Here is a 24156-nt window from a genome sequence, read left to right as displayed (position 1 = left end):
TGTCTATCAATATTGGTATATTACTGATTTGATTATGTATGATGTAGATCGCTTCAACTTGAATATCACCGCTTGTTATTTCTGTGTGTGCAGCAACTGATTGAATATACATATGATGATTAGTAGGGACATGTCCCTACGTGGCTAAGGCCACATAGGGACATACCCTATTTCCAACAACACTGATTCATAATAATAATCATGTTTCTTGTAAGTGCCATTTCATTACACAAGTGATTTGCTTAATGATCATAGTTGGTAATGAAAACAATTGCATGATAATAATCACGGTTCATAAAGAACATGATCTGCATTATTTAATCGGGACTTGCAGCGATATAAATATCAATTGATTTGCTCATAGATTACTGATTCGATCAGATTAACAATAGCTTACATTACTGGTAATTATTAGATGATATTTGTAACTGCTAAATCCATATATATATATACACACACATACTCAATTACTATATGTATACATGTGTGTATGTTGATTAGCTAATAATTGCTAATAATTATTAGTCCAAGATAACAATGATTAACTAGTATCCATAGTGATTGATTAAACACAGTTATCTTTTGATCAAATTAATTTGACGGAAGCTACAACATTAACACTCCCTCTTAGTTTGGGAGGACTGTTTTTAAGGTCAACAAACTGCATCTTTAGAATGAAAGAGAAATATTATCTCAGTATGATATTGTAGAAAAATGATGTGATCAGCATAGATCCATTATATAGATGCTGCCTTATGGTATCATCAAAGTATGGAGAGTATCATCTGTTGTCCTGTATTTTGTCATCACAAAATGCAGGTAATAGTATGCAACTTTTTCAACTTAGTTTCACATTTCTTTGAATTTATTTCGTTATTTAATTGGTTAGTATTGATCAATCAATCAATTCCAATTGATATAATAAATCCTTTTATTAAATGCTTTCATCAAGTCTTTTTAGTTTTTTTGCTTGTTGAGCCTATGTTTGATTTTTGAAGCCTTCAACGTCCTTTTTCTCATTTTTGAGTGTGTGTTTGTTGGCTTTTGGTCCTTTGGTTTTGCTCAAGTTATTGCTGTTGATTTTTGTTTTGATTTGATCTATCTTAGGGCTTAATCGGAGTTGGCAATCAAAAGATATGACCATTTCAATGCCCAAAAAGTGGACCTTTTAGGTGCAACTGCACTAATTAAAAATATCATGTTATATTTTTAAGTTGACAATCACGTTTTGAAAAATATAACATAAATTCATTTTATGTTATGTTTTTAAATTATTTTATCTTTTCAAAATTTCACTTGAAGTAACTATAGTGCACTTTATGTTATATTTTTAGGTTGAGTTGCCTTTTAATTTTTCACTTAAGTGACTATATTAACTATATAGTTTAATTTAATTTTGAGTTTTAAATGAAAACATCTTAATAAATATTACTTTTAAGATGATATTTGCACATACTATATTAAATATATAGTGTAAATATTAGTTATGACCCATTTGAGTAATATTTCTTCAAAAATTAAATTGACATTTGTTTAATACATCACTTAAGTTGTGCATAACATCTCTATAAACACACTTTCATCAAAATATGCAATTGCACCCAAAAAATGCGATTTTGAATGAAAATGCAATATGAAAACATATAAAACATGTCATTACATGTATTTTAAAATATGCAATAACCCCCAAAAGGTGAGACATCATATTTTATGTGTTTTCAAAACATGTAGTGACCCCCAAAAGGTGCATTTTTGTATTAAAGGTCATTTTTGAGAAAAATTTAAAACACACATATGCCCCCAAAAGGTGCGATTTTGCTTATGGCTTCCATTGCATACATGTAATTGCACCCAAAAGGTACGATTTTGCCTATAGACTCTCTTTCATGTGTTGTTAAACATGTAGTTGCACTCAAAAGGTGCATTTTTATAGGGAGTAATTCTTGAAGATTTCAAAACATGTAATGGCACCCAAAAGGTGCAATTGGTTCCCAAGAGCATGCATTTGTCTTCAAGACAGCCGTTTTTGAAAATTGAAGGCATAACTCCATGCATATGCCCTCCAAGAATACAATTTACACTCAAATGCTTAGATATCATCATGGTATGACTTGAAAATCCCAAGAGGAGAGACATTTTAGCATTTCTTGGCAATTCCATGCCTTAGACGTTTGATTTCATGCCAAAATCGCTCATTTTATAGTGATGTGCATTCACGTTTTTGACCAAAATTATCCATTTTCATGGTGTTGCTGATCACATCTTGGTTCATGAAGGAGTCAATTTGGGGGTTTTGATTCATATGATTGTTCTTGGGATCACGTTTTTGCTCTTCAATGCCAAAATTGATCCATGTAATGGCAGGTTGAAACCATGTTTTTGATTAAAAATGTCCCAAAAGCTTGCATTTATTAAAAATGTTGGAGTTTTGAGGGATTTTAGGGCATGTTTTGGACATTCTTATCCACAAGTGCCTCCTTGGATGCTCTTTTCAAATTCATCATTTCAAGGTTGAAGAGATCCAAGTTTGTTTGAGACTTTTTCAAACTCTGAACTTTATTTCCTTCATTCTTGGCATATTAATCTTCAAGTAAGTGGACATTTTCCATTTTGCTAATTAATTCATGCTCATCTTGCCGATTTGATGCATTTTTTAGCTTGATGTTACACATTTGTTGATATAGATGCCTTGAAAAGTGCATTTTCTCTTTAAAAATGATGAAAGGTCTCATTTTCATACTTTTGTTTTTTTCCCAAATTCCATATTGGAGTTTGCATGTTGAGGTATCTTGCTTGTTGACACGTTTGAAGGTACGTGTTTCTTTTTGTGTTTGTTTTCATTGTTTGTTTTCTTTGTTTTCCTTTTTTCTTCATTTGGAAGAAGTTGCAAGTTCTTTCCCAAGAACTTGAGCACATTTCACTTCACTCCATCCTCCATCATCGCATGCAAGTGCATCATTTCATTTCATGCGAAGGCACATTGCATCCATTCCTTTCATATGCAATTACACTTCATGAGCAATTATATGTAATTCCACTTTTCATGTCAAGACATATTGCATCTCATTCTCTACATGCAATTACATGAAAACTCACCTTCCATTCACATTTGCATGCAATCTCACTTTTCATTCCCAATCGCATGTCACATATACATTTAATTCACTTTTCGTGCAATGACATCTTGAAAAGCCGTTTTTGACTTAAAGTCACTTTTTAAAAGTCAATTTTTTTCATTTGCATGCATTCCCATGCATTCAACTTTAAAGCATTGAAGCATATCCATAAATGCTCACTTTTACCTCATGTTTCCATCTTCTCAAGCCATATTCCAGCCTTTACATTTGCATGTTGTCTCTTTTCAAAGATAAGCTCACTAGATCTTTGAAGTGTCTAATCCATACTTCAAAGCTTTGTTGCTGATCCAGAATCAACACTTTTGTGGAAGCAATATCCTTTGATGATGTGTTCACATTTTGGAATTTTAATGTTGCAGCACAAGCACAAGGATTGCTGTCATCCACAAAATTGAAAGACAAAGTAAAATATCAATATGATAAAGAGTTGGCTTATGCAACTCCATCCCAGGTCACATCTATTCTTAATAGTGTGTCAGATATAGAGATCAGGCATGTGGATATGGTTGATTACTTACGAAGGATAGAAGCTCCTGCTTATCATGAAATGAAACACATCAAAAGGAGTAATATTCATTTGGTGTCTTCTTTTCCTATGGCTGCCGTGGAATCGAAATTTGTTCCAGGATGTGCAAAGTGTTTTAGTCTGAAGTCAAAAAAAATCAAGGATGTTGATGCTAATGCTATTATTAGCCTTGATCCTGAGGTTATTGAAGTACCATAGAGTGCATAATGTCTCGATTTGATAAAGGAAGCGTCATTGGAAATATGGAATGAAAACAAGGGAAATTATTAGAAATATGTTAATTTGTATTGGTTGGATTCCAAGAGAAACAATTTCTCAAGATGGCCTAAAACCATTCACAGATCCAGTTTTAAGCTAGAATACAAAGCCCTGATTATCGTTCTCAATAGAAAATGCAGTCTCAAGGATTCCAATGATTTTGAGCCATGGATGTACAAGTTCATTTTTCAAATCATTAGTAATAAGGAACATATTTTTTGGGGGGATCTTATCAACATTGCACTTTGTTAATAGCTACTCAATACAGGAACATCGACACCATTGTACATGAATTCTTATCTTGTCTATATTGCTACTACTATGGGATCTTTTTCAAGACTTTCAACCAAAGGAGACTCTTTTCAGGTTCCAGTTTAGGAATATTATGGTCAAATTACTTTGACAAATAGTATCACTATAGGAGAGTTCAAGATGGATTCTTTGGACATTTCCAGTGCTTGTTTGATAAGAAGTTCTTTGTTAAAAGAGTGGCTGATGAGGCTTGGGATAAGGTTAATCAATATGGTTGTATTTTTATTCAGTTTCTAACTTTTACCTATTTGAGAGTTGAGTATTTCAAAGGAGAACCATATACCTTACCTAGGTATGCTGCCAACAAGATCATTCTAATGAATTTGGCTAGACAACTCATTGAGGTTCAATCTGATCAACATACTCTGCATTGGCTAGGTTTTAGTATTTCTTTTGCCAGACCCTTGGCAATCGGTCAATATATGATCAATTCTGTACACAAAGAAAAAGCCATGGAAGCAACACTTCAGTTGATTACATTGAAGAAGTTCAAACCCAGATATGATTTTGATTATAGAGAGATGGATTCAAAAATCAAGAGAGCATTGATTCATTTCCATCTTATAGAAGATATTTGGATTGACATGTGGATGGAGTTGGATATAATGAAAATGGACTATTGTAGGTTGACTTTGCAGCAAATCGTTGATCTTAACATGCTCGACATTCCATCTAATTTCCAAATTGAAGATGATGGCAATGTTTTTGATCTGGAATATCATCAGGCTGGTTTTGATAAATGATGCCCTTTTCCTATTCAATGACAGCAAAAGAAAGGCACTTCTATCCTTGATCGATTTCAGTCTATTCTGGAAAACGCCAACAAGTGGTTCAAAATCAAAGGTCTTAAAAGCGTCAATCCAAAGTTGGGTTTGGATTGTGGAAGTTTTGTTCCACCTAGAAGGCAGTCACAATTAGAAATTGTAGGTAAAGATGGAGCATCTTCTTCTGATATAAAGAAATCCCTCAAATTCAAATTGAAAGGTGGAAAGGGATTTGAATTATCTGAGACACTTGAACAAGTTCAAGAGTCAGAAGGAGAATTAGATGAAGGACTTGATGAAGAAGAAAAGTCATGATCATATCTCTTGCTAGGCTTATACAAACTTAGGAACCATTTATGTGGGAAGCACCTTTTTTGGGCGTGATAGATGATGATGTGGATTCATTTCCACTATTTTCACACCTATCTCGACCTCAAAAGTAAATACATCGACTCTTCCTATATCTTCAGTAGTTCCTCCCATTTTAATAGTTGAACAATGTGAACATTTAGGGAATGTGTTCGAGGATTTTCCAACCCTCACGGAAGGTCAAGTATCTCAACTTGATACATCCCTAACTGGTTTTGAGTTCATGACAGAATCCTCCTATTATGCACCTATGAATTCAGTTGTACAAATTGAATGATGCTCAGTCACAATAGAGATATAATCAGGATCAGTGCCAATGGTCTCTACTGTACTTGTTTCCATAGATGAAAATTTTAATTTGTCTGCATGGTTGAGCAAGATTACAATGAAGGGAAAAAAGGTTATTGTACCCCCAGATGACCTTCCTATTAAGAAAATTAAGTCGAAATATTTAATAGATAAGATTGTTTCAAGGATCTTGGTTGACCCTAAAAAGACTAAGTTTGTAGAAATTGTTGAACCATTAGTGGGCAAGCCAGTTGAAGAACTTACTCATCTTGATTACAAATTCACCAAGGTAGAAATTGGAAAGCAGTTGCGACTAGGTTTCTTACAAGATGCTCAAGACACACTTGCCAATGTGTCAAAGAGAAATCATGAATTATGGGAAAAGAAAAACTAGCTCAAGCAGGAGGATGCTCGCTTAAATGAGGTTATTCGACAACAATCCTCACAACATGCAGTTGTTGTATCATGCACACCTAAAGAGAGGAGAGTAGAAGCTACAAAATCTTGGATGGGAGAAGTCATTTTTGAAAGCGTATAAGCCATTGTAGATACAATCAAAGTTCTTGGATGTATCAAAAATGTTGAAGAAATGATACATGATTTGACTGCATCTTTGGCTTAGGAGGCTAATACTTTGAAAGAAATTCTGAATGATTGTGATGAGATTGCTAAATCTGATCTAGATGCCATGGTCACGTGTGATGTTCTTCCATCTTGTGAAATGTTCTATAGATGCCATAGAGTCATGGGTTACAAGGAAGGAATGCTAAGAAAGCTCGTAGCAAACTTGTAGGCCAATGTAGAAGGTTTCCGGGCAATAGAAGCTGGGATCATGTGTCACTTGGAACAAATGGGATGCCAAATTCTTGTTGAACATGGTAACTTGGTTGCAGTTGAAGGGATAACTTCAGAATATACAATCAGGATCAATACAGGTTTAGATTCTGAAGATTTTGGTTCTTATACAATGAACATGTTTGCTTTGTACAAATCTTTAGCAAAACGCTTACGAGATGCTCTGTTGACCAATTCTAAGATTATTGAATTGACATATGCTGATGCAGTAAGAATAGAAGCCATATCAAAAACAATGGAGATTTTTGATCTTCATATAGTGCGTGATATCATCATCAAATTCAAGACACGTTAAGATTGTTATTTTGTTTTTATGTTTGTAAATCAAAGAGGATATATTGCATGAAATTGTGTAATTACATGCCATATGAATTGCATGTATATTGACATGTAATCCAATAATTTCTCTTTTCAGTTATACTAGGTTAAAGTTGGTTGAGTTGCTCCTACTTTTTCCTCTATCTTGTTCTCAACTCCTTTGCCTATATAAAGGAGCGTTCTCTTATTGTAAAATCTATGTTTTATTGTATGCAAGAGAGCTTTGGAGAAATTGTGCAAGCATAACTTCAATTGTATGGCCCAATTTTGAAAGAAAAGTGAATACAAACAGTCAATTGAAATTGAACTTTGATTTAGTGAAATTGTTACTTGTGCTAGAAGCTTTGACTGTGATTTGCATTTGTTATCTTTGATTCATGTGTTTTTGTATTCTTTATAATTGAGTATAAAAACAATCAAGAAGCAATCGGAGCCGAAGCATTGACTGGGATTGGTTGTAGAGATATATAGACTAGAAGCTTTATTTGTAGTTTATATTTCTTTCTTGATTCACAAAATAGTTAGGATATCTTTACTTTTGGAAGTCTTTTTGCTCCAATAGTAAAGATTACTCTTATAGAATAGATAAGACCAGACTTAGAGCCAAATCAGTACACTTTTAGCTAGCTTTGAGTTAGTATTGGTTTATCGGTATCATTGTTTACAACTTTAGATAGAAGTGTAGTTTGAGGTTTCATCTTGTCCATTACTCGCTCCACGGGTAAGCGGAGTTTTTATTGTGAGCTAAGAGGAAAGAATATTGGTAACACCCTTTACAAAATCTCTCAATTTCTTGCTTATCTTGAGTTGATCCAAGGAATGGTGAGAAGGGGAGCCTTCCCTTTAAGGTAGGAGAGACTTTGTCTCAAACGTTGTGGCTATTTATCCTATTTTGCGATTGGATTTTACCCTAACTTGTCGGTTGCAAAATATCCACGTAATATCATCCATAAGATGTTTACCATACTTATTTTTGTTATGTGCATCGATATCAAGTCTCATGATGCCTAGTGTTACCTACATTTTCTGAGCTATGGTCTTGCATTTTGTCATCACAAGATGTAGGTAATAGTACAAAACTTTTTCAACTTAGTTTCGCATTTCTCTAAGATTAGTTTTGATTTAATTGTTTAGTATTGATCAACTAATTGACCGCAATTGATATAACAAACTCTTTTACAGAAGGCTTTCGTCGATTCTTTTTCATTTTTCTGTTTGGTAAGCCTATGCTTGATTTTTGAAGCCTTCAATGTCCTTTTCGCGTTTTCAAGCGTGTTTGTTTGCTTTTGGTCTTTTAGTTTTGCTCAAACCCTTTCTTTCAATTTTCCCTTTGATTCGGTATATCTTAGGGTTTAATCGGATTTGACAGTCAAAAGATATGACCATTCTAAGTGCCCAAAAAGTGTTACCTTAAGATGCAATTGCATATATTAAAATAATATTTTATATTTTTACGTTGAGTTGCTTTTTTAATTTTTCAATTAAGTGGCTATATTATCTATATAGTTTGATTTAAATTTGAGTTAATTTATGTTTTAATTTAAAACATTTAAGTAAAACTTACTTGTTGAATGATATTTGCATATTGTAATAAAATTATAGTGTAAATATTATTTTTGACCCAATTAAGTGATATTTCCTCAAAAATCAATTGAACTTGTGCTTAATTGATCATTTAAGTTATCTAAAGGCAACTTTCAACCCTTTTACATGTAAATATGTAATGGACCTCCAGAGTGCATTTTGCACTAAAAAAGCATGTAATGGACTTACAAGAGTCCACTTTGCATTAAAGCCTTCATTACATGTAAATGCCTTGTAATTGCATTTTGCGTCCACATTTTGGCTTTCCAAAGTCAAAATTGTCAAAAGCATATTCCATATTGCATGTTTTCAAAATATGTAATGACTTCCCGAGAGTGTGCTTATGAAGGATTGACTTAACATATAAGTTTCAAAATATGCAAAGAGCCTTGGAGAGCGCATTTTTTCACTACTTACATTATTTTTGACAAGTTTCAAAATATGTAAAGTCACTCCAAGTGTGTGTTTTGCATCTATACTCCAAAAAGCAAGTTGCAAAACATATAGTGAGGCTTGGAGAATGCATAAAAATGCCAGAACCCCTCTCCTTAGGCAAAAATAAAACCCTTCCTATTTACTTTAGGAAGTCCGGTGATGAAGTCCATAGAGATGCTTTCCCACTTCTGTTTTGATATAGGTAAAGGCTGCAGTAACCTGACAGGTAAAGTGTGTCAGGATTTGTTTTGTTGGCAAACTGCATATTCTCGTACATACTGCAATACATCTCCTTTAAGCCCCTTCCATGAAAACCTCTCCCTTAGTCGTCTATAGGTTTTGAGAAACCTTGGGTGTTTGACCAACAGTGAGTCATGTATTTCCTTCAGGATTTTCTACTTCAATTTGGATTCAGGCACCAAGTATATTCGATCCTTATAGTAAATGATGTCATCCACCACTTTGTATCGGTCATCCTGAGTGTCGCTGTCCATTAGCTTACAAGCAAATGTGTTTTTGGAATATTCTACCAATAAGTGTGCTTTCTAGTGAGCTAAGATCTGAGATAGTAAACAGATGACAGGTTTTCTTGACAGGGCATCTACCACCATATTATTCTTCCCTTTAAATATTCAATGGTGAAATCAAAAGCCTGAACCTTACCAGTTTTTGTTTCCTTTTGTTTAGATCTCGTTGCTCCAGAAAATATCTCAAACTATTATGATTGGTACGAACAACAAACTTGACACCTACCAGATACTGCTGGAATTTGGTTAATGCATGCACGATGACCAACATCTCTTTGTCATAAATGGAAAATAGACGCTATGCTCTTGTAAGCTTTCGACGCTCATAGGTGATAGGGTGTCTATCTTCAATAATACCACACCAATTCCCTCTCCGAATGCATCACACTCTAGAATGAATAGTTGTGTGAAATCGGGTAAGGCAAGAACTAAACAAGTGCTCATTGCTTCTTTTAACTTATCAAAGGTGCGTTGTGCTCTTTCGCTCCATTGGAAGGAGCCTTTCTTGGTTAGATCAGTTAATGTTGTGCTAAGCTGAGAGAAACTGCTTACAAACCTCCGGTAGTAATTGCACAGACCTAAGAACCCTCACAACTTAGAGAGCGATTTTGGTGGGGGCTAATCTAGGATAGCTTGAATTTTCTCTTGGTGGACTTGCCCTCCATATTTGCTGACAATGTGCCCTAGGTATAATATTTCTGTCATTCCAAATTCACACTTGGATTGCTTGGCAAACAAGGACTAAGCCTTCATGATCCCTAAGAGTTCATTCAAGTGTTTCAGGTGTTCTTCCCAAGTTTTGCTGTAAATAAGGATATCATCAAAGAATACCAACAAGTGGTTACACAGTTGTTTGTATAAGATGTGATTCATGCAAGACTGAAAAGTCATCGGTGCATTTGTTAATTCAAACGGCATGACCAAGAACTCATAATGCCCGTAGTGACAACAAAAAGCTGTCTTCTCCATGTCTTCCTTCCCACATGCGGATCTTATGGTATCTGGAACAAAGATCTATTTTAGAAAAATAAATTGCACCATGTAGCTCATCGAACAATTCATCAATCTTTGGAATAGGGTATTTGTTTTGAATTGTCTTCTTATTCAGTGCAAGATAGTTCACACATGTGCATCGTCCCATCCTTTTTTTACCAAAACCACTGATGATGCAAAATGGCTAGAGCTAGGATGGATCCATCATTTCTTGAGGAGTTCTTGAATAATCTTCTCAATCTCATCATTGAATTTCTTGGGATGACGGTGAGGCATGATAACTAGTTTGGCCCTGGCTTCCGACTCGATGGTATGTTCAAACCCGGGATGGGGGGGTATGCTAGGAGAATGTCTATAAAAAATTTATCATGGGTCCTCAAAATATTTTGAAGGTCAACGTCCCAGTGAGGGGTCTGTTGTCCTTTTCTAGCGTCCGCAAAAGTGACATAATGTGCAGCCCATGCAATGTCATCATGGCGGAAAATTGCTTCCATCCGCTGTGCTGAAGCTTCCGTTGGTCTTTCATTGGCCATTACACGGAGAACAACCTTCTTCTCATCAACAACAAAAGTGAAGTCCATCCGTTTGAAGCTTTGGGTATATTCATCAAGTGTCTCCATCCACTATATGCCTAGAATAACATTCATATCATCTAGGTCCACTATAAAGAAATCTTTTTTCATAGTGTGGTTAGCCATGGTGATACTCAATTGGGGAACAAGGTGCGTATAGGGCAAAAGTGTCCCCTTAGCGACCTTGACATGGAATCCTGTGTGCGTCTCAGTAGGTAGACCCTCTCGTTTCACCAAAGATGAGTTTGTGAAGTTTAGAGTGGCTTTGCAATCGAGCATCACCATGACCCTTTGACCTTGAAGGGTTCCCCGTACACGAAATACCGTACACCTCGAGCTCTTAGCTAAGGTGATGCTTTGTTCATGCCGAACTAATGTTGCAATCCTCTTAGTACGGTTTAGGTTAATCATTTTGGTGTCCTCATGGGAATGCTTGTCTTCTGTAGGTAGATCCTCCTAATCGTCCTCATCATCAGATACAACTTCAATGTAGTGTATTTTTCCTTTACCGAGGCATTTGTGCCTAGGCTCTCATGGTCCATCACAATTGAAGCATAATTTCTTCCTTCGTATCTCTTGTTTGGTGGCTTCGTCCAACGAAGGTTTCTTTGACAAAGGTTTGTTATCTTTGTCCTTTGGAAATACTGGCGGTTTGGAGTGTGAGTAACCTCGAGAGGATGATGTCGATGATGATGCCATGTTCTGCACCTTTTTTATGGTCTCCGAAAGGGTGGTAGGATTGAAACCTTTTACCCAACCCCTCAGTGGTTCCATTAGACTGTCCATGAAGAGCACCATCCGTCTGCTTTTGGAAATGCCCATAACCAAAACAAAGAGTTCTTGAAATTTTGTGATGCACTGGTCCACCGATCCAATTTGCCTCAGTTGTGCTAATTCCTTGAAATTAAGTTCCAGATTTGTACCATCAAATCGATCTATCAATCTTTTAGTGAATTCTACATAAGTATTTATTTGGTCATTCCCCAGTGTGATGGTGCCATGTTGCCAACATTCATGCACCACTCCCTCCAAGTGTAGTGCTGCAAATCTGATTGCTTCTTCTTCTGGCATTGGATTAAGTTGGAAGTAAGTGTTGGACTTCATTACCCATGCTTGAGCAGATATGGTCTCAGACCCGTCAAATGGTGACAAATTTAACTTACTCAACTTTCTTCTGAGATCATCGTTAAAATATCCTCGGTTTCTGCCTCTAGAATACCTCATCCTTAGTTTTGTGTAATCTTTGTAGGATATATCTTTCTCCAAATTTGCATTGTTCCAATCTTCTCTTAATTGACCTTGAACTTCCTCGAAGGTTTTCTACTTTCCTCCATGTGGTACCTTCATTCATGGAGGAAAAAATGACATGGAATGTCGAAGGCGTGTTGGACATGTAAATCCCTTTACATGTAATTACATCTAGTGTCCATTTTGGTAAAAGATCACTCTTTAAATACCAAAATCAGCCTTGTCATTTGCACGCATTCCCATATACTTAGCTTGCATTCCAAAGAGCATTTACATGAAAACACATACGTACATATATGCTGTCCAACTTCCTAAGTCTCATTTTTACCCTCCACACATACTAGCCATATCACATCCAATTCACATACATTCAATGAGTGTCTAATCCATACTCTGAATTCTTTGCTTCTCAAGATCCGTCTTTGCCAATATTCTCATGGAGTTAGTATCCATATCTTCTGATGATGTGTTCACACTTGGATTTTTCATGTTCCAACACAAAACATGCCCTTGTCTTCAAAATCAAAATGAAAGATGAAGTATCAATATGACAAGGAATTGGCACATGCAATTGCATCTCAGGTTTCTTCTACCTTAGATAATGTTTCTGATGCAAAAGTCGAAAATGTGGACATGGATGAATTCCTACAAAGGGTCAAAAATCCTTCAAGTAGAGAGATGAGGTGTATAAAGAAAACTAACATTCATCTTGTATCTACTTTTCCTATGGCTGTTCTATATTTTTTGAGTACGTCTTAGGATGTGCTCTCTATTTCAGTCCCAAATCTAAAACAATGAAAAATGCAGATAAAAAAGTTATCATCAATCTATATCTGGAGGCGATCAAAAAGATTTTTAAGGTCCCTCAAAGTGCAGAATGTGTAGATTTATCAAAGGATACAACTCTCTACTTGTAGAACCAAAAAAAGCTAGAGTATCAAAAGCAGATGAATGCATATTACTTGATTGTCCGAAGAAATAACTTTTCTAGATGGCCAAAGACTCTTCATAGATCAGACTTGAAGCCGGAATGTAAAGAATTGATTACCCTTCTTAACTGCGTACGTGGCCTTAAAGAATCTGGCGAATTTGAACCATGGATGTTCGAATTTATCATCCAAATTTTTGATCATGAAGAGCCCATCTTTTTGGTAGAGCTAATCAGTACAACTTTGTGTGAAGAATTGCTTAACATGGAAACTTCAACACCATTCTATATGAATTTATACTAGGTTTATATAGCTGTAGCTATGGGAGTTTTTTTAGGATTATCCACCAAGGGAGATTGTGCTTTGTTTCCCATTTGGAATACTATGAACAAATCACATTGACACAAAGTAAGGTACATTATAGGAGAGTCCAAGATGCATTCTTTGGATATTTTAGAAGTCAATTTGATAAGGAGTTTGTAATCAAGAGAGTATTAGATGAAGCCTGGAACAGGATGAATCGGTTTGGTTGCATTTTTCTATAGTTTCCAACTTTCACCTAAGGATTGGTTATTTCAAAGGAGGGTCGTGTACACTAGTGAGGTATCCTAGTGACAGGATTATTCTAATGGAGTTAGCCTGATAGCTTATGGAGGTACAATGATATGAAAATACTCTACATAAGCCAAGTTTTGATATTACTACCGTTAAACCTTTGGTGATTGGGCAGTATATGCTTAACTCAGTATAGAAGGTGAAAGACATGGAGATAGAACTTCAACTGATTACTATGAAAAAGTTCAAGGCTAGGTATGATTTTGATTATCGAGGTTTGAATTAAAAAATCAAGAGAGCATTCACTCATGTTCACCACATGGAGGATGTATGGATTGATATGCGAACAAAGCTAGATATTATAAAGATGGATTAGTGTAGGCTCACCTTGGAGTAGATCCTTGACCTCAACATGGTTGAGATTCCACCCAATTTCTAGGCAAGAAACAATGATAGTATTTTAGATCTGGAATATTATTAGGCAGGCTTTAACAAGCATTGTCCATCTCCCATCAATTGGCCACACAAGGAATGCATCTCTATCTTTGATAGATTCCAGTCTATCTTCGTGAATACCAACAAATGGCTAAAGATCAACTGTCTCAGCCGGGTATATCCAAAGCTAGGGTTAGATTGCAACAGTTCTGGACTTGTTGGAAGAACATCTCAGATGGATATAATAAACCAAGATGGTGCATCTTCTTCAACACCTGAGAAATCTCTCAAGATTAAGCTCAAAGGTGGAAAAGGGTTGAAGTCATCTCAGGAGCACTCTCAAGTACCAATTCATAAAGAAGAAGAAGCTGAAGAAGAAGTTGCATTTGAAGAAGAATTTGATGAAGAGGAAGAAGGATAAATCATGATAATCTCTCCTCCAAGGCCACCAAATGCTCAAAAACCCCCTCCTCTGGAGGAAATTCTTTTGGATAATGTAGACAACAACGTGGATTCATTCTCCACTATCTTTACATCCACAATAGAGCTGAACATGTCATCTTTTCCAATATCTTCCTCAGCTCCTCCCATTCTCACAATAGAACAATGTAAACTCTTGGGAGATATTTTTGAGGATTTTCCAACCCTCACAGAAGGAAAAGTTTCCCAACTCGACACCAACTTGACAATAAGGATCAATGTCTACCATGGCCACTGTTCCTGTTTCAGCTGATGATGCTTTTAGTTTGCCTGCATGGTTGGAAAAGACTACTATGAAGGGGACGAAAGTATTGTTGCCTCTAGACAATCCACTTGTCAAAAAAACCAAATCCAAATCTTTGAAAAGCAAGATTGTTTTGAGAATTATGGTTGGGTCTGAGAAGACCAAATATGCTGAAGTTGCAGAACCCATAGTGGATAAACTGGCTGAGGAACTCAATTGTTCAGATTATAAGATCACCATGATTGATTTTGGTAAACAAACACGGCTGGGATGTTTGCAAGATGCTCAAGATGTGCTTGCTAATGTGTCTCGAAGCAATCATGAGCTTTGGAAACCGAAAAATCAGCTTAAGGAAGAAGTCACTCGCCTTAATGAGGTTATCTGACAGCAGTCATCACAGCCTGCAGCGACCACTTCGCATACAACTAAGTAGGAAAAACTGATTGAAGTAGCCAAAATTTGGTTTGGTGAAGTTGTCTTAGAAGAGCGCAGGTCATAAAAGATGCGGTTAGAGTTCTTGAACACATTTGAGAAATTGAAGAAAATATACACGACTTGATTATTTCTATGAATCAAGAAGTCAACACTCTAAAAGGACTTTTGGTAGATTGGGATGAAATAGCCAATACTAATTTGGATGGCATGGTGGCCTATGAAGTCATTCTGTCTTCAAAGATGTTTTACAGATGCCAGGGTTTGATGTGACACAAGGAAGAGACATTGGGAAAACTGTTGACTAATTTGTAGACAACCTTGGAAGACTGTCAGACATATGAAACAGATTTTATATGCAATTTGGAACAAATAGGATGCATTGTTCTCACCAAGCATGATAATTTGGTCCTAGCAGAAGAAATGAATTTAGAATACACAAATAGAGTCAATGTTGAACTTGATTATGAGGAATTAGGCTCAAAAACAATGAATAGATTTGCAACATCTAAATTAGTGGCAAAGCATCTACAGGATTCGATTGCAGCAAACTACAAGATTGGAAGATCAACATACACTGATATAGTCAGTTTTGAGGCCATATCGAAATCAATGGAGATCTCAAATTTTCTTACATTGTGTGATTGCATCACTAGATACAAGGCACTTCAGAATAATCCTTAGGATTATTTCCTCTATTTCTGTTTTATTCTTTCTTTTTAGGCATGTAGTTAGAGAGGATGTATCGCATGAAATTGTGTAATTGCATGTAAAAAGTTTGCATGTCCTTATGACATGGAATCCAATAATTTCTCTTGTTTATTAGACCGGGTCAAAGTTTGTTGAGTTGCTCCCACTTTTTCCTCCTTTTCATTAACTCTTTTGCCTATATAAAGGTGTCATTTCCCTGATTTCCCTTCAATAGAATTAAATAATAAATGATAACAAAATAATAATAATGAATAAATAAATTATAATAATACTTATTAATTATATTGTCAATATAATGATAATAGAAGAATATTATAGAATATATTATAATGCAATAAAGATATAATATATTAAATGATATTATTATATGGCAAATAAATGAATTGTAAAAGGAAGATAAAACTAGTGAATATAATGTTTTAATATTATTACTACACATCTAATTGCATGTAGAAGCTATAAGAAGGAAAACACAAAATGGGGGGGGGGAGGACGGGGGGAACCATTGGAGGAGATCAATGGAAACTAAGAAAATGATAAGGAGAGGAGGAAAAGCATAATTCGATCAAACCTATATGGAGCACTTAAGTTTAGCGGGACAGGAGCAAAGATTTGCCAAAAGCCTAACACGATAGCTAGCATGAAAGATGAATAGATGAGCAATGAACGCAACCATTAGACTCAACAAACGAATGATAAAGTTTGACAGTATGGGGAACTCACATTTTAATATATTTCTTGTTTGATAATGACACTCATTAGAGATGTGGCATAGTCGATGATCTGGTCAGCACATATTGTTGAAGTCATGAGGCTATTGATCATAAGTGGCGATGAAAGTACGAGAGGAGAAAAGAATAAAATCACAGATAATACAAAGACTTCATCGGAGGAGATATCGAAGAGGTAGAAGACCAAACAGGCAATCTACGGCAAGCTAGTGGCAATGTTAGCGTCGAAAGACTTCCTAACAACCACTGAGCATGATGAACAACAGAGTCATTGCAGGGTTTGAATTACTACTTGATTACAGTTTGAAAATGAATTGAATTACTAATGTCTTCCGGGTATACAAAATAGATAGGAGACTATTGATGATAATTACAAGCCAATGACTTGCAAATAACGAATCTAACAAGGATATGAATTTGAAGACATCCATGCAAATAATATCAGGGAGTTAGAATACCATTCTCATCAGATTTGCCTTCGTGGTATGTTAAATGGTTATTGTATTTGATGAAATTGAGACATATATAGATCAGACAATTCGTAAAGGCATAAAAGATATTGGTGACATGGAGAATATCTGGATCAGTCAGTGGAACTACAGAACAAAGCATGAGCAATACGCATCATATCAACAACAACGATAAAGAACTTCAGACTGGCTTTTCTGTAAAGTCAACAACTGAAGCAGGAAAAATTATCGCATGGATGAGTAGATCAAAACAACTATATTGGTATTGCACATTGCTATGTTAATTGTCCTTCCTGGGATTCATACAAGACCATAGAGATATCAGAATTGGTCAGATATGTTTCAGATCAATAGTAAAACTCTCAGTAAAGAATACCATATATACATTAGATCAAGGCTTAGTTATGTCAACAAATTGGGTAGTACTTCTATTGTATTAAGGCTGACATAAGGAATACAAACACATATATCAGATCAACTTTATTACAATATTATTTACGTTGGATACAAAGGTTGGGACATAAAGTCAATCTTTTTGATTGGAGGCAAAGTCCATTATCAACTACGGATCAGAATTGTTGTTGAGCAACATACTCCTTACAAACTAGTCCTCATCAATATCAAGACAGTTATTTACGATATATAGAAGAGCAGTATACAAGTTATAAATAGAAAATAAGTTACTTATAGTTGGAATCATAAGAGATAGAAAATGGAGGGGGGACATTACAAAAGGAGTCCCCCCTCATTGTAAAAATCATTTTTTATTGTATGCAAGAGAGCTCTGGAGAAATTTTGCAAGCATAACTTTGATTGTGTGGTACTATTTCGAAAGAAAAGTGAATACAAAGAAACAATTGAAGCTGAACTTTGATTGAGTGCAATTGTGACTTGTGCAAGTTGGAAGCTTTGATTGTGATTTGCATTTGTTATCTTTGATTCACTTGTTTTTGCATTCTTGATAATAACGTACAAAGTGTTAGGAAGCAATCGGAGCCGAAGCTTTGACTGGGAGCGGTTGTGGAGATATATAGACTAGGAGCTTTGATTGTAGCTTGTCTCTCTTTCTTAATTCACAAAAATAGTTAGAATTCTTTACTTCTGGAATTCTTTGTGCCGCAACGGTAAATGTCATTCTTATAGCATAGTTTAAGATCAGACTTAGAGCCGAACTAGTACGTTTTCAGCTAGTGTTTGAGATAGTGTTAGTTTATCGGTATTGCCATTTGCTTCTTTAGATAGAAGTGTAGTTTGAGGTTTCATATTGCCCATTACTCGCTCCTCAAGTAAGTGTATTCTTTCCCGAAAGCTAAGAGGACAAAGTATTGGTAATACCCTTTCAAATCTCTCAACTTCTTGTTTACCTTGAGTTGATCCAAGGAATGGTGGGAAAGGGGAGCCTTCTCTTTAAGGTAGGACAGATTTTGTCTCACATGCTGTGGTTGGTCTACCTATTTTGCAACTGGATTTTACCCAAAACTGTCGATTGCAAAATATCTGCCCAACACCTACCAAGGAAAATATCTGCACATGGTGTCTCCAATACTATAGTATAGACCATGCCATATCTTAGTGATGTAATTTTAGAGATTGCATAAGAGACGTGCTATCATGATCATTATAGACATCAACGAAATGATATCCATCATGATAGCAAGTTAAACTCTTGATAAGATCGTCCCTGTATAATAGTAACCTCAATCAAACATCATGGAAAGATCATCACCTTTCATGATGTTTCTACCTAATCATGTAGTAGCTCATATCATAAACATAACATATCTTTTAATTAAAATTTAATTGAATCTCAACCTCATAAAATATAATTATATTTTAATCATACCAAGTTTACTTTATTATATTTTAATCATACCAAGTTTACTTTTGAAGTGATCCACTTTTGGTTGTGAGAGGGGCTTGGTAAGAATGTCAACACTTTGCTCATTTGTGCTAATATATCTTAGTTGTATGACATTTGTTTCCACCATATCCTCGATTTAATGGTAGGGGATCTCACTATGGTTTGATCTGTTATGAAATACTAGATTTACTTAAAGTTTTATACAACACTGATTTCCACAGTGTTTGATAGTGGGGTCCATGGATTGTCCAAACAATCCTACTAGTAATTTCCTCAACCTTATTGCTTCTTCAGCACCCATGGATGCTGCAATGTACTTGGCTTCCATAGAACTCTACGCAACTGAATATTGCTTTCTGCTGAACTGTGATATCATGGCAGATCCGAAGCTGAAACAACACGTGGAGCTGCTTTTACAATCAACATCATTGCCAACCCAATGTAAGTCTTAATACCCATTGAGACGTATATCAACATTATCATATTTTAGTCCAAGTCCAGTAGTTCCATGTAGATATCTCCTGATATGTTTTGCTTTTGCAAGAAGTATTTTTGTGGGCTCACACATGAACTGGCTGAGAGCGTTTATAGCATAGCTGATGTCTAGCCTAGTATTGACCAAATACATTAAGGATCTAATTATCTTATGATAGAGTCTAGTAGCGACTAAATTTGATTCAGAGTATGCATCAAATAACTTATGTAAATTTGTTTTCATGGGTGTAGACATAGGTTTGTAGTCTATCATTCCAAAACTATTTAGAATATCAATAGTGTATTTACCTTGATTTAGAATAATAAAATTCTCATCTTGCCATACTTCTAGTCCTAGGAAGTAATGTAGGAGACCTCAGTCCTTCATATCAAATTTTGAAGCGAGATCTTGTTTGCATTTTATAATGTGATGATCTTCACTTGTGATTAGTAAATCATCAAGATAAATAATGATGATTAACATATCACCATTTGTTACCTTGAAGTAGAGGTTAGGATCTGCTTTATCTTTGGAGAACCCCAACTTGGTGAGATAACTATTTATCCTTTCATACCAAGCTCTCGGTGTTTGCTTGAGGCCATAGAGAGCCTTCTTTAAGCATCAAATATGAGAACTGCTATCATGAATAATAAACCATTCAGGCTGTTCTAGATATACTTTCTCTTCTATAATACTATTCAAAATGTAGTCTTTACATCTTAGTTGCTGATTCGTGACACGAATCCAATTCGGGCACGTGAATCGGATCCGTGGATTCGGGATTTTTTTTTTCCCAATTATGATTCGTGGAGGATTCGTGCATATATATATATATATATATATACACACACACACACACACACTAAAAAAAAGAGAAATATACATAATTCTAAAACTAAATCATTTCATAGTATGAATCTATGATTCTAGTATGCATCTATGAATCTAGTATACTTAATCAATGACATTGATAATTAATCTATTTTCACGATTATAAAGAAAATCAACACATTCACATTGAATTACTGAAAGTGAAAGTTTGTAACATTCAAAATATAGGTCATTAAACTTAAAGTTTATAACATGATTTACTCATAAGAGTCCAGAGTCAACACTAAAGTTTTTATTTAATCATCAAATGGATTTTCAAGAAAATCCGCATCAGAGGGGTACTAGTGAGCTGCAAGAGCTGCATTTGTATCAGTAGAGGAACCCAAACCGCTAGTAGTAGAGGGGATTGTTAACTCATAATCCTCCTCCTCATCATCCACATCAATCAAAGTGGATCTAGCAAGATCCCGGATGGTCATATCTAAATCAGGAGTCTCGGGTGCTACATCCCAAAGCTTTTCGGGCCCCTTCTTGTACTTAGGATCCTTCCGTGACAACAAGCGCAAATTGTTGTGAATGAACACAAGGTTTTCTGATTTTTTTGGAGCCAACTGGTTGCGTTTGACTGAGTGGATAAAGGAGTAAGTACTCCAATTCCGCTCAGCTGCAGAAGAGCTGGCAACCTAAAGAGAAATTAAAAATTATCAATACAACAATCAAGATAAATAAATTAAATAATAAATTCAAGGAATTGAGAATGTTAAGCTTAATTTTACAAACTTACTTGGGATAGGACCTTTATGGCAAGAGGTTGGAGGTACGTGAAGGCTTGCCCATGAAGGTACCACCATTTGATGGCACCCATCCTGCTTTGGTCTGCTATGGCAATAGGGTGGAAATCCTCACCTGAGTTGAAAGCAGCAAATTCACTCCTCACAATTGCCCCAATCTCTGGATGTTGGAATATCTTAGCTAGTGCCCTCTTATACCCATCTACAACCTCTACATCTCTAAATGGTTGCACTCTACCTGGAATGCGAAGTACATTTGCATTATAGTACCTGGGGATAACAAAAGACAATTGAACACTATCAAATATCAATAGCACAAACATTGGATAAAATAAGCACAAACATTTGATAAGAACTACAGTACCTCGGGGATAGAGCATATGCAAGGAGGTGCAAAGGTGTGGTCATCTTGTTCCATCGATGATGAACAATTTTTTCCACCTTCTTGTAAAGGGTGTCCTCAGGATCATTCTCCCTCCTTTGTATGACCTAAGATATGAAATATGAATAATAATTATAATTAGTGAATATGTCAATTTAAAATTTAGAATCTAGATAGCTCTCAAATAAAAAATTGTTGTAATAGAGCGTAAAACTTACCATTTTAATTTTTTCCAGCATACTATCCATGGAATCATAAATGTCCCCAAGGCATGGCTCATCACTATCTGCAAAGCGAAGCATTGCCATTATTGGATTGGTGATTTCCAACACATAACTCACAAGACCCCACCAATCCTCATCTAGTATCATTCTTCTCACATTTAAAGCCCTTGCTGTATTGGAATTCTTCCAAACGCCGCATTGGGGCCTAATGACCATATGCTTCAATGCTTCTTTTACCTTCACAAGTCGTCTCAAGACGATTGTGTGAGAGGCAAACCGGGTTTCAGCAACCTAAGAGCATGTTAAACTCAAGTTAGTAAAACATTTAAAAATTAAAACATGTTAATGTAAACAACAACAAAAATTAATAATTGTGGAATCCAATAATATTCTACTATATATTAAATATAAAAATTTACCTTCAATAACTTCAAGTCCGAGAAACTCCTAAAAATTGCTTGTGACATGTGGTGATTTGTCACAAACATTTGAATCTCTTCAGCTTCCTCATATATCCTTTTCACCCAATCTATTTCGGTGCCAATTGCTTTCATCACTAAATTGAGAGAGTGGATGGTGCATGGTGTCCAAAAGATATGATCATATCTAGACTCTACAATTATCCCTGCAACCCTACAAACTTTTGCATTGTCCGTGACTACTTGGACAACATTATCAGGACCCACTGACTCTATGGCATCAATGAGAATGCGTGAAATAAATTCTGCATCTTTCACTTGCCCTTCACAATCAATTGCCTTCAAGAACATTGCCCCCTTAGGGCATACAGCAATAACATTGATCAATGGACGGTTTCTACAATCTTTCCACCCATCTGAAATAATACACACCCGATTGAACCCAAAAATCTCTTATTGGTTGAAGTTGAGCCTCTACATTTTTCCTCTCATCATGTAATATGGTAGTGCGCAACTTCTCATAACCAGGCGGTTTGTAACCATGGGGTGCATCATTTATTGCTTCCACCATCTCCCTAAAATAAGGTGATCTAGCAAAATTAAATGAAACACCATTTGCAATTAAACAATGTCCAACTTTGTGATCAGCAATGTCTCTCTTTTCAATTGGGAATGCCCTATCTAGTGGGCCTCTCTTGCGGGTGAGTAGAGATGGGTCTTCATCTTCATCATTTGTAGTTGGCATAGGCAAAAAAGGATGTGTTCTTGTGTTTGTTTGATTGGATGATGGTGTTGGTATATTTGTTTGTTTTGAAGCACTATGTTTTGCTTTTGCAACTGCTCTATCAGCATCATCTTGCTCTTTTGCTAACGCTGCTATTTGTGCAGCTGGTAATCCCTTCTTATCACTACCTCGACACATGTGAATTCCTTCACCCGCAGGGCCCAAAAAATGTAGTTTCACTCGAGAATAGGAGCTTCTATGTTGTATGTTGCAAAAATTACATTTCCATATGTATGCGCCACCCCCAGGACATTGTGCAACTCTTGTTGTGTGTCTCCATAAAGGAGACCCCTTATCAATTTTGAAGCTTGGTGATGCAGCCCCACCCCCACCCACTGAGCCTTGACTACTCATTGTTCTATTCTTGCAATCTAGAAAAAAAAAGTGAAAGAAAACCATGCTTCACACTTGCACAAAAACTTGAAAATTTGGAAAACTAAAAATAAATCAATAATCTATGAAAGAACTCAAGAATATGGTTGAAATGCATACCTTAAACACTTCTTGCAAGGTATTTGAAGCTCCACAACCGATCTCCTTCGAATCCAAGCACTTTACTTCAAACTAGCAAGTATGAGAGAGCAAAATAGAGAACAAAATAGAGAGCAAATGAACTTGCATTGTGATTTAGAGGGTCGTTTTTAGGGTTTAGGGCCTTTAGGGGAAAAAAAAACATAAAAAAATTGAAATTGGGCCCACGTTTTTGCTTCCTTACTATGTTATTGCCGCGGATTCATGCGGATCCGCGTGTGGATCCTCGAGGATCCGGGTAGGATTCGTAATCTTGCCCGGATCCGCTCGGATCCATACGTGGATCCGGATCCGAATCGGACCCGAGTCCGGATCCGGCCATTTCCAGGCGAATCCGGTAACTAAGCTTTACATCCATTTGATGTATTTTCCACTCTTTTGAGATTGTGATAACAATTATGGTACTTACTAATGTGTACTCGGCAATTGGGACAAATTTTTCTTCATAATCATTTCCTTCCTTTTGGAAGAAGCGTCTAGCAATAAATCTAGCTTTTTACTTTTTAGTACTTCCACATAGCCATTTGGATGAGACAACTGATTTTCCTTTAGGCCTGGGCACAATGTCCCAGACATTGTTTTTCATAATGGATTGATACTCTTCAATTATGATATCTTTCCAAACTTGATGTTTTAATTGTTCTTTAGCATTTGGAGACTCAGATTTAATAAGTTCACTCATAAA

At 35.8% G+C, this 24156-nt stretch overlaps 2 protein-coding genes across 6 annotated transcripts in view; one reads left to right on the top strand and one right to left on the bottom strand.

Moving 5' to 3' along the window:
* LOC149557892 (zinc ion binding protein) overlaps nt 1-24156 on the top strand; it is a 188915-nt gene that overhangs the window by 73702 nt on the left and 91057 nt on the right. The gene's annotated exons all lie outside the window — the stretch shown is intronic.
* On the bottom strand, nt 20682-23829 carry LOC149557893 (uncharacterized). Its single transcript, XM_089786083.1, has 3 exons — nt 23729-23829; nt 21125-21401; nt 20682-21023 (listed from the first exon to the last, which is right to left on the bottom strand). The coding sequence occupies exons 1-3, from the start codon at nt 23827-23829 to the stop codon at nt 20682-20684; spliced, it is 720 nt and encodes a 239-aa protein (XP_089642209.1).

Source organism: Cupressus sempervirens, chromosome 5 (assembly GCF_028749045.1).
Source record: "Cupressus sempervirens isolate cs-2001-9-10 chromosome 5, ASM2874904v1, whole genome shotgun sequence".
Taxonomy (NCBI): domain Eukaryota; kingdom Viridiplantae; phylum Streptophyta; class Pinopsida; order Cupressales; family Cupressaceae; genus Cupressus; species Cupressus sempervirens.
The sequence above is the reverse complement of the archived record's forward strand: the minus strand, read 5'-3'. Positions and strand labels throughout refer to the sequence as shown.